Source organism: Pteropus alecto, unplaced genomic scaffold (genome assembly GCF_000325575.1).
Source record: "Pteropus alecto unplaced genomic scaffold, ASM32557v1 scaffold114, whole genome shotgun sequence".
NCBI lineage: Eukaryota > Metazoa > Chordata > Mammalia > Chiroptera > Pteropodidae > Pteropus > Pteropus alecto.
Window position 1 is genome coordinate 835,978 of NW_006435793.1, and position 14,359 is coordinate 850,336.

Sequence of the window (14,359 nt, forward strand, 5' to 3'; positions counted from 1 at the left end):
CCAGCTGTCACTTGAACAAGATTGTTCCTTTGGCCAAACCTTATTCTTTTTTTTCTTTTTTTTCCATATGTAAGACAGATATGATATTATCTATATGTCAAAATGAAAGGTTGAGGGTGAGGACTGCTTCAGATTCAAATGAACTATCAAAGCCCTGGCAGAGACTGACAGGTAAGTGGAAAGAGACATAGGGCTAAATCTCATGCCTGGCTAGATGATCTGGTTAGACCAAATCTGCTTTTTAATAAGTGTTTACATTTCTGGCTTTTGGAATAAGGGCTGCACTTGGCAAATTATCTTAAATCTTTCGTCATTTGCAAACCAGGGATGGTAATCTCTAATGCACAAGAGTGAAATGAGAGCTAGAGGAATGTTCATAAGGCTCTTGGTATAACGCTGGGTACGGTGGGAATTGGGGGTGGAAGTGGTGGCCCTTATTATTTTTAATACTGGCAAAAGCAAATCCCTCCAGTAGAGAATACGTTTAACAGTCAGCTGGGGATGTGAACAGCGCAGACCCAATCCTTCCAGCATTTCCCTCTCCGCCCATCAGTTGGCGCCTTTTGCCATCCTTTTTTCCCAAGCTGGCTTTGGGGGCTGCGGTCGCTCCGCAGCTCGCAGGTCACATGGCCTGCGGGAACGAGGGGACCCCGCGCCGGAGGTGAGGCTTCGGTGCGCACACAACCGCGCCGCGCCGGCTTCTCCAGGGTTTCAGGGTTCAGCAATGGCTCCTCCAGCCAGCCTAGGCGACACCAGAGACGGCCCTCGGCGTACGCAGGGAACACAGCTGATCGCCCCCACCAGGTAGGTTTCCCTTGCGCACAATCTGCCCAGCCCCTTTGACGTCGTGGTCGGAGAGCCCACCCCGGGGAGACATCAGATCTAGGGGTGGCCCCGCAGCTTGCACGGGGAGAGCAGCTGCGGAGGCTGGCGCAGCCAGGGAGCGCCTGCGCCCCCTGTCGTGCACTCTGGGCAGGCAGGCTTCACTGTGGCCCAGCCGGTGGTGCTGGCCACGTCCTGCCGGAAGACTTCGGGGACCCGAGAAGGGCGCCCCCGGGCGCGGACGGGGTCGGCGTTAGCATAGGGATGAGGGTGTCGCGGCGAGGCCGCCTTCCCCACCATTCGCCCGCTTTGGCTGCGCCGCGAGGAAGACAGGAAGGCGCGAGCCGGGCACGTGGGAATCCAGGTAAGACCCCCGTTCCTGTCCGGCTTGGTCGGGCCGAACAGCCCCAGGGCGCATTGCCAAATGGCCGCCCGCGCGCCGCGAGAAACCGCCGCGCGTCCACCCCTCCCGCCAGCCAGGCACGCCTATAACGCGCTGCTGCAGTGATGGATTTCTGCGGGCGACCTCGCAGGCCGGGTCTGAGAAAGGGCGACCGGGAAGAGGAAGGCGTCCTTCCAGCTCCGGGAAAGGCCAGCCGAAGGGAGCCAGAGCGGCGATCGAGACCGTTAGCCCCGGCCTATTGGTGGGGAAACTGAGGCCGGAGCACGGCGGGGACTGCCCAAGGTCAGCGGCAGACTGTAGGTCCAGGATTCTGGTCTTCCACTCCCATTCCTTTTCCACCAGGGATAGTTAGGACCAGGCCGGCTTGTCTCGCATTCTTCCTGGCTGTGCCCGAGTGTCCCCTGTGTCGTACTGCGATCGCGGAGTTCGGGGGCGAGAGTTTCCGCAGGGTGGGTGAGACGCAGGCATCCCCTGCTCATCCCATCCTCTCCCCTGGGGGACCCGCAGGGCGGCTGCAGTGATATCACTATGCGGACCATTAACAAAACCCGGAGGTGTATGTGCGTGCTCGCGCGTGCATTTCCCCAAGAGAACTAAACCTTGTATGGGGGAATAGCTTTTTTAGGGGTGCATTTCTAGAGTGCACTGCACCAGGTACTTTGGGAGGTGAGAGAAAACCGTGTCTAACACCAAACACTATTAAAGTTAATAGAATTTTTAAAAAGAAAAGTTTATTACGAAACATTAAGGAAACAGAAAAGTGTAAAGGAGAGAATAAAGATAAAGTCTCATCTTCTAGATTGTTGAGATTTTTCTGGATATCTCAAATTTTTCACCGCATACACAATAACACAGACAAAAATAGTATCTTGTTTTAATTTGCATGTCAGATTACCCAGGGGAAATCAACACTTTCCTCAGTGTATTGGTCTTTTGCATTTGTGTGGATGAATTGGCTATTAATTCTGTTGCTCCTTTTTCAATTAGAGTTTGTCTGTTCCTGATTTTTAAGCACTCTTTATATATTACATGATAAAGTAGTAATTCTGTCATATACGTTGTACAGTGTTTCCCAGTTTGCTTAATGTTCTCAGTTTTTCATCTTTGCCTATATAAGTTTAACTTTATGTAGTCAAATCTATTCTACCTTTTCTTTATGGTTTCTGCTCAAGAATCTAGCTGAAAAAGGCCTTCATAACCCAAGTTTATAAAATATTCTTCTGTATTTTCTTTGGGAATTTTTAAGCTGTCATTTAATTTTTAATTAATGTGGAATTTATTCTGGTTTAAGTTGTAAAGTAGAGAGCTAATTTACTTTTCCTTAATAGTTAGCTAGTTGCTGCATAGCTATTAAGTCTATTTTTTACCCCTGAATTAAATTGCTACAATTTCGGTAGGTTTAAATTATTATATACTTGTATCAATTTGTGAATGTTTGCATCTATTTATCAATATATTTTGGTGCCAGTGCACCAAATTTTAATTACCGAAGTTTATAATAGGTTTAATATCTAGTTAGGCAGATTCTCTCTTATTACCCAGTATCATTTTCCTGGCTTAAAAAAAAGAAAAACATTTTATTGAGGTATAGTTTACATGCAACAATATGCATGATTTAAATGTACATTTTGATGAATTTTGTCAAATGTAACTACCATCACAGTAAAAACTTATGGAGCACTACGTAAACTTGATGTCATCATCGCAGAGGGGCCATCCTAATTTTCCATATATCCTTCCAGTTTTAGTATGTGTACCACCAAAGTGAGCATTTCTTTCCTGGCAGTTTGTATTAGTACTGATTCCAGATGATCTTTACAATAGTCTGGTAGTTAACCAACCTCTCCTCACTCCACCCAAACAAACAAAATAATGCCTTTGACCTAATTACCTCCCAAAGACCCCGTCTCTGAATACCATCACATTTGTGATTGGGATTTTAATATATGAATTTTGAGAAACACAAACATTCAGTCTATAGCAGAGACCTAGCTAAGACTCTTTTAATGTCAGTATATTTAAACCTTCCTTTTTCTTTTAATGTCTCCACATTATCCCCTTGTGTAATTATCTAAACACCTGTTCCGTGTTGCCAGGCATTTTCTTTCTCTGAAGTTCATCGTTCCTTCTTATACCCCTTTCCACCCCTCCCCCTCTTTCTCTTTCTTACTATTACAAACAAAACTGCCCTGAACATTCCTTGTCTATCTTTGGTAGCATGTGTTTGCATTTCTGCAGGGTAGATAACTACAAGTAGAATTTCTCTGTCAACGGGGATGCGCATATAAAATTTTTATAGATATTGTCCCAAGTTTCCCTCCAAAGGTTGCACCAATCTATATGAAAGTGCCCATTTGTTGAAATTGAATTGACCTTATAGTAACTATAGAGATTCATTTTGGAGAATGAATCTCTATCTTTTCTCGCACTAGTGAGTCTTTCCAGCTGGGAAAATGATATTTTTCTCCATTTATTAAAGACTTTTAAAAATGGCCTTCTTATAGTATGTGTACATATTCTGCACATTTCTTAAATTTATTTCTAGATATTTTAGTTGGCTTTTTTCCCCCCATTTTGTCTGGGATCTTTTATCCCATTAGTTGATGATTGATTAGATGAAACCAATTAGTATATATAATATATATAATACTATTTTTACATAGTAATTCTGTTAAAAACCGCATTCTGAAAGTCTGTTATCATTTCTAATGTTTTTTCCAGCTGATTTTCTTGGGTTCCCAATCTGTGCAGAGACATTATTCTATATTGGTTGAGAACAGTGGTTCTCAAACCCATCTGCCTGGGTTCAAGTTTCATCATCCACTTAAAAGCTTTGTTAACCTTGGGTATGAGTTAATTGTGCCTTAGTTTTTTGTTTTTGTTTTTGTTTTTATTTCAGGTATAAAAGAGGCTTAAGGGGTAGTACTTCTCATAGGCTTTGTATGAGGATCAGTGAGGTGCTGGCACATAAGAAGTGCTTAGCAAACATTTATAAATCAGTTGATCTTTAATCATTATGTGACCTCTTATTTGATACTCTCAACTTTATAGCTTAATGAGTGAGGCCTGCAGAGGTCAACTTGGCTGTGATCACATATATGTTCTACAAGCATTGAGCCTCTTCTGTGCATACTGTGCTGGGTCTGTGAGGGATACCAAAGATAAATCAGACTGAATTCACTAACAAGGAATTTATAAGTTCCTTGGGGTTTAAGTCAAGGGCCATGAATAAAGCCATTGAAGGCAGCAGGTATCATGGGGAAAACTTTGAAATTTGTCCTGTATTTAAATTTCCTGCTTTCGACTTCATAGCATTTTTTTTCTCATCTAAATAGTATTAATTCCATTGCTATTTGTGAGTTGCTATTTTAATTAGAAGAAATAGCTGTGAGTTTACTATAGAACTTAGATATGTAGTCAGAGCTTAATAAGTGCTAGCTATAAATAGATACAGTCTAAAGTAGAAAGTGACAAATAAATGTCCTTGGGAGAAAGTTCTTGTTAAGGGCCCCAGCACTTGAGAAAAAAGATTGTTATTTCTAATTGGGGGAGATCAGAGTTGGCTTTCAGAAGAGGTCCCTTTTGAGCTGACTCTTTTTCAAATTAATTAATTAATTATTTTTTAACAAAATTGAGCTGACTCGATGGTTGATTTGGCTGTGTGAGAAGAAGTGGGTCTGGAAAAGTAGTTGGAACTGGATTGTGAAGAATCTCAGCAAAGAACTTGGACTTCATTCTACAGTCATTGGGGAATCATTGAACAGTTCTACAGAAAGAGTGCCATGTTCAGACCTGTGCTTCAGAGTATCAGATAGATGCTGATAATGTGAAACATTGTCATCATTTGCACAGCGTCTTGTGTCTGACCAAGGGCTTTTTATAGCCATCGTCTCATTTCACCTTCACAGTGCCTCTGCAAAATAGGAAAATAAAAAATATGCCATTGATGGAGGGATTAAAAGATTTGCAGAGATTAAATGATTCTTTGATGCAAATGAACCTTAATTAGTGCGTGTTGGCATCAAAACAGGTTTTTTTGGTTTCAAAATCTTGTTGCTTATCCTGGAATCAGAAGCCTTCTTAGGAGCCTGTTGCAGTCAGCAGGCCTGGAGGTAAAGAGGAGTAACTGGGGTGTGGCGGTGAAGAAGGGCATGGCACTGGGAAAGGGAGGAGAGAACAAACAGAGGCATAGAGAGACCATAAGAGATAGAATGGCCAGCACTTGGGAAGCGACTGGATAGGGGTGAAAAGTCAGAACTTACTGGTCTTTTGGATCCAGGTGTCTGGGAGAGTGGTGGTGCCAGTGGCATAGAAGGGCTGACCTGGGAAACACAGGCCATTCCTGAGTGTTTATCTCCTGAGGCTCGGCCTGGCTGGCTGCCTCCCATACCCCTCCGACCCCTTCAGCTTAATTTTCAGAAGCTGCACTAAATGTGATTGTCATTGTTGCTCCATTTATAACATCTAGCCATATGTCATGCTCATTTCTTAGTGTCTCTGTCCTTTACTGTCCTCCTTGACCCCTCCATCCTAGACATGGTAACAGGCATAATCCAGTTTAGGAGCTGGTTGTGTTTCAGAGTGTACTTGCAAAGCATAGGTAAGAAATCCGTAATGAAGCCTTAGAATCAGGGCTGTGAAGGTAGAATTGTTTCCAGGCCACTTCATCAGTGCCAGTCAGTCCACGACATCGTGGGAGCATGGGCCTGAGCCGCCAACATCATGATGACAGTGGAATCCTGGAAAAAAGGCAATCGGAGTGATAACATCAACATATCTCTCTTTCTATCCCACCCCATGATTGGGCTGGCAGTAGAGACTTCCTTCTCTCAAACTAACAATGGAAAACACTATGTTTTCAGATCTGTTCCCCTAGTGCCAGTTATCTTAAAAGCCAATCAGTAAACAAAATTATAGGTGGCATGGGGCACCACACCCACAGTGCAGCAATCTCTAAGAAGATATTTTAAAAAGCAAACTAGAACATAGTCCTGAATGCCTACACAACTTCATGTTGCTGGATTTTAGGCTAATCAGTCATCTGATCATTGAATGAAGGATCCTATCCCAGCTCCCATGGCTTAAGGTGGGTGTGCTAGATTGCATTGTTGTTCAAGATATTTTCTGCCCCTCCCTGGAGAGACATATATTTACCTAATCATTGACTTGAGGCTTGGCCATAAGTCTTTTGATATCTCCTTCTTGCAGAAAAATTACATAACTCTGTTAAGGTCAAGAGGTATTATGTGACTTGCTCTGGTCAGTAAGATATAGGTGAATACAATATGTGTCATTTTTGAGCTGTAGCTTTGAGAGCCAGCTGGTGATCTACCATCTGTCTCTTTACCCTCTGTCACAAAATCAGCAATGTTCAGGTAAGAGACAGTTCTGTCTACCTGGGTCCTGGAGTATGGATGACACGGAGCAGAGAAAATTGACCCACCATGGATCAATAGTTTAACCAAGAATTCAACCTAAGTTCTTATAAACCCCTGAGATTTGGGGGTTATTACTGTAGCATGTCCTAACTCATAACAGTCTATAATAATATGGAGACTAGATGCCTTCTAGAAATTTCCCAGACTCTCTGAGCAGATTGCTAGATCCTTTCTTTTTTTCTCTGAGGGCTTAGAAATTGGCCTGCTGCTCTTCCTTTCTATTGAATATTCACTTTTCCCCTTCCTCTGCTTTGTGGGAGGAGTAGAATTTTCTGCTCCATTGCTTTGGCCAGTGGATGGTGAGTGAACTTGATCTATGGCACACTTAAGCAAGGCTGTAAGTGTATCTGCATATTTTGATTCTTATGTAGCTGCCGTCCACCACAAGGCATGCCCAGGTGGCTGTTCTACAACTTGACCTGGAATGAGAGGTATATGGAACCACCTGGTCCTCAGCTGCAGTCCGGAACTGAGCCCAGCTGAGCCATGACTATCCACAGACCAGTGAGCAAGAAATGCATGTTGTTATATCAAGCTGTGAAGATCTGGGGCTGTTTATCACCCCAGCAAGAGCTGATCAACGTAGGCAGGAACTGTGTGTCCTCAGAACTGAATCTCTGCACTTCCCCTGATCATCAGTACAACAGCAATCTCACACCATATTTTTAAAACAAGGGATTTCTGAGATGTTAATGATGTTATTACCCCCCAGTGGAGAAATTGCTTGAGATTAAATGTCCATTTTATACCAGCACTAAGGTCTTTAGTTTCCATCCCAATAAATATTGAAATCTAAGGAAGATCATCACGCTTGCTTTATAAACATAGCTTCAAGAAAGTCCTCTCCCTCTCCTCTATCTACCTGGAACACACAAGCTTCTCTGTATATATATATTCTGGATCCAGCCTTGCAAGCACACTGGGCTCCTTAGCAAGATCCTGGAAAATAAAGCAGTAAGCCATGGGCCTGGGAAGACTTGGTGCTTTCAGGGCCTCTCCAGTCATATCTGAGTGTTAGAGTGTGCCCTCAGTCAGTTTGTTCATTCAGTAAATATTGTGGACTTTAAACTTATGTGACAGGTAGTGCTGGGTGCTGGATATCCATGGTGATCAAGACAAATAAACTCATTGTCCTCCATGAGCGTTTATTCTCATGGGGGAGGCTGACCAAACCAAGAGCTAGCAAGGAATCTAACAAGCTACTGTTACTGATAGAATTGCTGGAGGAAGATGATATTTATGTTAAATATATTAAAATTGAAAATTTATTTTCTATAAGCCAGTACTTTTAAGTCAAAGGTACAAATAGATATTTAATAAAAGTTTTCATCCCACTTCATTTCCTAAAGCACCTAGTTCTCTTCGGAGGCAAAGGTGTCAGTCTCTCATATATCCTTCCAGATAGCATATGTATATACAAGTACATTTATGTCTATTTCCCCCTTTTCTTATGCAAATAGTATCATGATGTATATATTTTTTTATGTCTACTTTAGCGGAAGATGCATCTTAAAAATTTTCCATATCTGTACATAGAGTTTGCTTAGATTTTTAACCCTTTCTTTCTTTCTTTTTTTTTTTCTTTCTTTCTTTCGGTGAGAACACTTAAATTCTACTCTCTTAGCAAATTTCAATTTTATAAAATACAGTGTTATCAACTACAGTCGTCACATTATGCATTAGATCCTCAGAACTTATTCATCTTATAACTGGAAGTTTGTAGCTTTTGACTAACCTCTCCCTATCTTCTCACCCCTCAGCCCCTGACAACTAGCACTCTACTCTCTGTTTCTATGAGTTTGACATTTTTTTTTAAGATTCCCCGTATAAGTGATACCATGCAGTATTTGTCTTTCTCCGTCTGCCTTATTTCACTTAGCGAAATGCCTTCCAGGTTCATCCATGTTGTCAGAAATGGCCAGATTGTCTCCTTTTTTTAAGGCTGAGGGAGTTGTGTGAGCAAAGGCCAGGAGATGAGTATGAACTAAACAGAGTCGAGGTTATGAAAGATCGGCATGTCTAGAGCTGTCCTGCTCACTGGCTGCATGTAGCTATTGAACACTTGAAATGTGGCTGGTCTGTAAATGTAACATGCACAGTGGATTTCAAAGACTAAGTGTGAAAAAAGATGTAAAATACCTCATTAATAATTTTTTATGTTAGCTTCATGTTGACATAATAGTTTTGATCTATTGCATTAAAATATGTTATTAAAGTTAATTTCACCAGTTTCTTTTTATTTTTTATTGTGGCTGCAAGAAAAATTTAACCTACATATTGGCTTGCATTGTATTTCTAGTAGAGCAGGGGTTGTAAACTATGTACTGCAGGCGAGGTTTGGCCTATAGCCTGTTTTTCTGTGGCTGGAGCACTAAAAATAGTTTTTACATTTTTAAAGAGTTTTAAAAAGAGAAAGTCTAAGAAAAATATGCAATAGACACAGTATGTGGCCTGCAAAGTCTAAAATATTACCATCTAGCCCTTTACACAAAGGCATTGCCAACTTTTGGTCTTGAACATACTGAGAAAGACGAGGCAGTAGAATAAGATGACAGAAGAAGATGGGGTCCAGATCACAAAGGGCCTTGTGAACCATCCTAAGTTTGGATTTTATAAAGAGAGCAATAGGACGCTAAAGAAGGATTTTAAGCAGGAGACTGAAATGATCAGATTCAGTTTTTAAATGATAATTGTGTGAGCATGTGTGTGCACACGCACACACGCGCACACACACACACACACTCCTTAAACATCCCACTCCTAGGACTTATCTAGAATAAAGTGTCACAATGTTGCTTTACCAAAAACTGTCACTGGAAGAGTAGGTTGGGAAGGAGGGGAGATAGTAATTTTACACCAAAAGCACAGAGCTCTGCATTGTCATTGTAATCACATTGTCATCTTAGCATTTAATATGTGCCTTGCATTTTCCAAGCTGCCTGCCTTATCTTGTTGACTGTATTTTGTTTCTTCTAAGTGAATACAGTTCTCTTGGGTAATAACTAGCAAGGGTGAGAAGAAGCATAGTCCAGAGGCCACCTGAATGACTCTATTCCCAAGGCCAACTTACGAGAAGTGTGAGCTCAGCCCGGTTTTAACCCTTGGCTTCCACTAGTAGTGATGTGGACATGTGCAGCTGTGTGATTTGTTAGCTCCAGTGACCTGAGCAGATCACAGAGAGAAGCAGCCTGCCTGCAGCACTCTGGAAGTTTACAAACCAGCAAGCCATGGTGGCGAGCTGTTCAAAGCTCTCCCTGCTCATTTTTCTCTTTAGTACTACTCAGATCGCTTACTAGTACCGGGATAATCTGTCTCACTTCTGGGGTCCCACAGTATAATCTGTTTCTGTTGTCGAAATGAGACTTGTCTCTCTGCTTTCTTGAGTTGTACCATGTCAGGATACAGTAAGTCCTCACTTAATGTCGTTCATGGGCTCTTCGACTTAAAGCGAAATGACATATAACGAAACCAATTTACCATAGACTAGTTGATACAAACAATAGTTATGTTCCTACAGCATCTCATTAGTGTTAAAACTAAACAACATTGTTTGAGGACCTGCTGTATTGTAGAGAGGTTTGGTATCCTACACAACTCTAATGGGCAGGGTAGGCTAACTGTTGTAATGAGTCCAAAGATCATTAGTGGCTAGACACAGAGGTTTATGTATAACTCACAATACATCCCACTCTTGGAAGTGAGCAGTGGGAGAGATCTTTGTTCCGTGCAGCCATTCAAGGACGCAGGCTCCTGCCATCTGGCGGCTCCACCCATCTCTAGATCTACCGAGGTTGTTTGTTCAGCTAGCAGATGGAGAAAGGGAAAGTTGAGAGGCACAACTGCTCTCAACCACCTTGGCCCAGAAGTCACACCCATCACTTTGCTCACATTTTACTGGCAAGCCCTAGTCACATGACCTCACCTAGAAGAAGACGGGCTAAGAAATGTGGTCTTTCTGTGTGCCCAAGAAGGAGAGAGCACGGATCTGAGAGCACCAGAGACTCTGCACCATGGCAGCCTTGTCTGGTGCCTGGGTAGTCCTTCCTGCAAGATAATTCACAAGCTAGGCTGTTTTCTTCTGAATGTGTGCAAATTATTACGCTTGTGATGTAATAGGTTTACTCTCTGTTCTGTAGACTTCAGTGAGTTTTGCATTGACCTTAGTGGTATTGTGCTGGTTTTCTCCTTTTAATTCTGCTTTTTGTTTTGTTTTGTTTTTGTTTGTTTGTTAGTTTGTGTTGGTGTGAGTCAGTAGATCATTAGGTCTACTTAGTCCTAAGGTATTACTTGAGGTTGTAGTATATATAGATAGATTTAATGGCATTTTTAGTCTGCATTATTTTGCTCGGTAACATATTTAATCTTCACAATAAACCTATGAGATAAGTTTTATTACTGTCTCCATTTTAGGGGTTAGGAATCTAAGATGTGGAGGGTGAAGTGACTTTTTACCAAGTGAGTGGCCAAGCAGGGATTCAGACCAGCATGTACCTGACTCCAGGCCTGTACGGTTTGTCATTGTGTCACGCAACATTCTTTTCTGGAACTGGCTAGATGCGACTGTCTTCTCCATCTTCATCTCTGCCCACCCCTCCTCTCCCTGAAAAGCTGCTCATGGATCTTTCTTCAGACATTTCCTTCTCTCCTAAAGTCTGGAGCTCTAGAGTTTGCTTGCACATGGGAGACCCTTTCCCTCACTGGTTTCCACAGCAGTTCTGTAAAAGATAAAATGGGAGAACAATCAAGATTAAATTAATATGCAACTTTAAGTATATTTGCATGAGATTAGAGAAATAGGAATAGAAGATTTTGACAAAGACATTTCAGGGAACCCTAAATAGTTCTTGTTTGTTTGTTTGTTTGTTTGTTTGTTTGGCATGTGCAGAAAAGACAGTTTTCAGAAATTACATCAACAAGTATTTACAATGTACTTACATTGGAGCTTACTTTAATGTGCATTTCCTTTGTGTCAAGCCTTGCTTTTTTGCATCTGTTTAAGAACCCAAGTTTATGTAGCTGCCGAATTGACATAATGATCTTACTACCTGGTGATTTACTGGCACATTGTAAATTTAACTAAGCATCTGCAGGCATGGAGACTTGGTCAGATGCACTGAGGTTTCCTTACTCATAGAAATAATAAAAGAATTCAAAAGATCATTAACAGATACAACCAAAGAATACTGTACTGGAGACTTAAGTCTCTAGTTGCTATGCAGCCTAAAATTAGAATTTCTGGTTTGATATGTGCTGAGTTCAAGCCCCAGATTTTTTTAAAGCCCTTTACCGTTCTCTACTTCCTCTTTCTTTAGGTTTGACTTGCACTGATTTTGGCCTCCGGTCCAGTCCAGAATGGTTTGTTCTTGGGACCAGACCTGACCAGAAGTGACCTCATGAGCACATCAACCTCTCCAGCTGCCATGCTCCTCCGGAAGCTGAGGCGGCTCTCCTGGGGCAGCACTGCTGTCCAGCTCTTCATCTTAACGGTGGTGACGTTTGGCCTGCTGGCCCCCCTGGCCTGCCACCGGCTTCTACACTCTTACTTCTATCTCCGCCATTGGCATCTGAACCAAATGAGCCAAGAGTACCTGCAACAAAGCTTGAAAGAGGGTGAAGCTGCCCTCCACTACTTTGAGGAGCTGCCCTCCGCCAACGGCTCAGTGCCCATCGTCTGGCAGGCCACGCCCCGTCCCTGGCTGGTCATCACGATCATCACCGTGGACAGGCAACCTGGCTTCCACTACGTCTTGCAGGTGGTGTCCCAGTTCCACCGACTTCTTCAACAATGTGGACCCCAGTGCGAGGGACACCAACTCTTCCTGTGCAACGTGGAGCGCAGTGTAAGCCATTTCGATGCCAAGCTGCTGTCCAAGTACGTCCCCGTGGCCAACCGCTATGAAGGCACCGAGGATGATTATGGCGACGACCCTTCAACCAACTCGTTTGAGAAAGAGAAGCAGGACTATGTCTATTGCCTGGAGTCCTCCCTGCAGACCTACAACCCAGACTACGTCCTGATGGTAGAAGACGACGCCATTCCAGAAGAGCAGATCTTCCCAGTTTTGGAGCACCTGTTGCGGGCTCGCCTCTCTGAGCCGCACCTTAGAGATGCCCTTTATTTAAAGCTCTATCATCCCGAGAGGCTCCAGCACTACATCAACCCAGAGCCCATGAGGATCCTGGAGTGGGTCGGTGTGGGCATGTTGCTGGGGCCCTTACTGACCTGGATATACATGCGGTTTGCCAGCCGTCCGGGGTTTAGCTGGCCCGTCATGCTCTTCTTCTCCTTGTACAGCATGGGTCTGGTGGAACTGGTGGGCCGGCACTATTTTCTGGAACTGCGGCGGCTGAGCCCTTCCCTGTACAGTGTGGTCCCTGCTTCACAGTGTTGCACCCCGGCCATGCTCTTCCCTGCCCCTGCGGCCCGCCGGACACTCACCTACCTGTCCCAGATATACTGCCACAAAGGCTTTGGCAAGGACATGGCACTGTACTCGCTGCTGAGGGCCAAGGGAGAGCGGGCCTATGTGGTGGAGCCCAACCTGGTAAAACACATCGGGCTCTTCTCCAGCCTCCGGTACAACTTTCATCCTAGTCTGCTCTAGCAGGTCAAGAAATGTCTTTCTGAAAATGTCCACTTCTTGGAGATTGAAATAAGGAGCTCTTTACTTAGATATGGTCACTTGTAGATATTTCATTGTTTAATGTTGCTGGAGATATAGGCGCTGGGACAGCTGAGGAATGGGACAGCTGAGAAACGGGACAGCTGAGGAACAGACCCGCCAGGAACCTTGGCTTTGGTAACCCTATTGGGAGCAGCCGTTGGCCACAGGTCCAGACCTCTGTCCCTTCCACAAAGCCACACTGCCTCATGCAGTCTGACCCACCCAACGAGGGGGCATTTAAATGCCTGTTACATTCTCTAGTTGTTTTCAGCTCTGGTTCGTGATGGAGCTTGTGACTGCCAAAAATATTGTACACCACGATATGACTGTTTTAGGCTTTTAAGCGTAGAATTTGGTGAAAGGTGAGATCCTTTCTAATCGATTTCATCATCATTGGGCATGAGAATGGATGTACGTTTGGAATATATGTTTAAAGAGGCAGGACCGTGTTGATAGACGCCACTTGTTTCCTTAACCTGGTGTAATAAAAGCTGTGCAGTGCCCAGCATCCTGGAAGCAGGTGACCTGGCTTCTGTTACCTGCCTTTTTCTTTTCCACACATCTGTAGTGCACTGATAATCAGTATTGCTAGTGAGAACTTTAAGGCATAGCAGAATTTGAAAGCACCTCATGGATCATCAAAGTCAGATTTTTATGTTTAGTAGTGATTTAATGTTGAAGATTTCTATCATATTCTAATTATTTGAAAGTTGGACATTGCAGAATGATATAGAATGGGTGAGCTCTTTACTGATTGCATATCTTTTCCCTGAACTTTGCTGGCTAACTCGCCCTCATTTCTTTTTCTTCTAGGTAGCATGATGATATAGAAGGGAAAACATGGACTGGGAAGTCAGAAGACCTGAATTTCTATTTCAGGTCTGTCATGGCCTACTGCTGTAAACTTGAGCAAGTCATAACCACTCTGAGTCTCAGTTTCTTCACCTGTAAAATGAGGACAGTGATACCTACCTTTTAAAGTTGCCTTGAGGATTAAATGACAGAACGTATGTAAAACACCTAGCAAGTGC

The 14,359-nt window shown here is 43.3% G+C and overlaps 1 protein-coding gene across 2 annotated transcripts; it reads left to right on the top strand.

Moving 5' to 3' along the window:
• The first annotated feature begins 566 nt into the window (after positions 1 to 566).
• Positions 567 to 13,857, top strand: TMEM246 (transmembrane protein 246). Of its 2 annotated transcripts, none has more exons than XM_006911513.3 (2): positions 567 to 804; positions 11,976 to 13,857. In XM_006911513.3, exon 2 carries the CDS (start codon positions 12,057 to 12,059, stop codon positions 13,266 to 13,268), a length of 1,212 nt encoding a protein of 403 aa, XP_006911575.1. In that variant the 5' UTR covers positions 567 to 804; positions 11,976 to 12,056; the 3' UTR covers positions 13,269 to 13,857. The 2 variants fall into 2 exon arrangements, with proteins under 2 accessions (XP_006911575.1, XP_015444551.1); XM_015589065.2 differs by lacking the exon at positions 567 to 804 and adding an exon at positions 875 to 1,186.
• Positions 13,858 to 14,359: the final 502 nt, after the last annotated feature.

What these genes read in the sequence shown, in the direction of transcription:
- TMEM246 (XM_006911513.3), top strand. Translation starts at nt 12,057, where the DNA reads ATGAGCACATCAACCTCTCCAGCTGCCATGCTCCTCCGGAAGCTGAGG.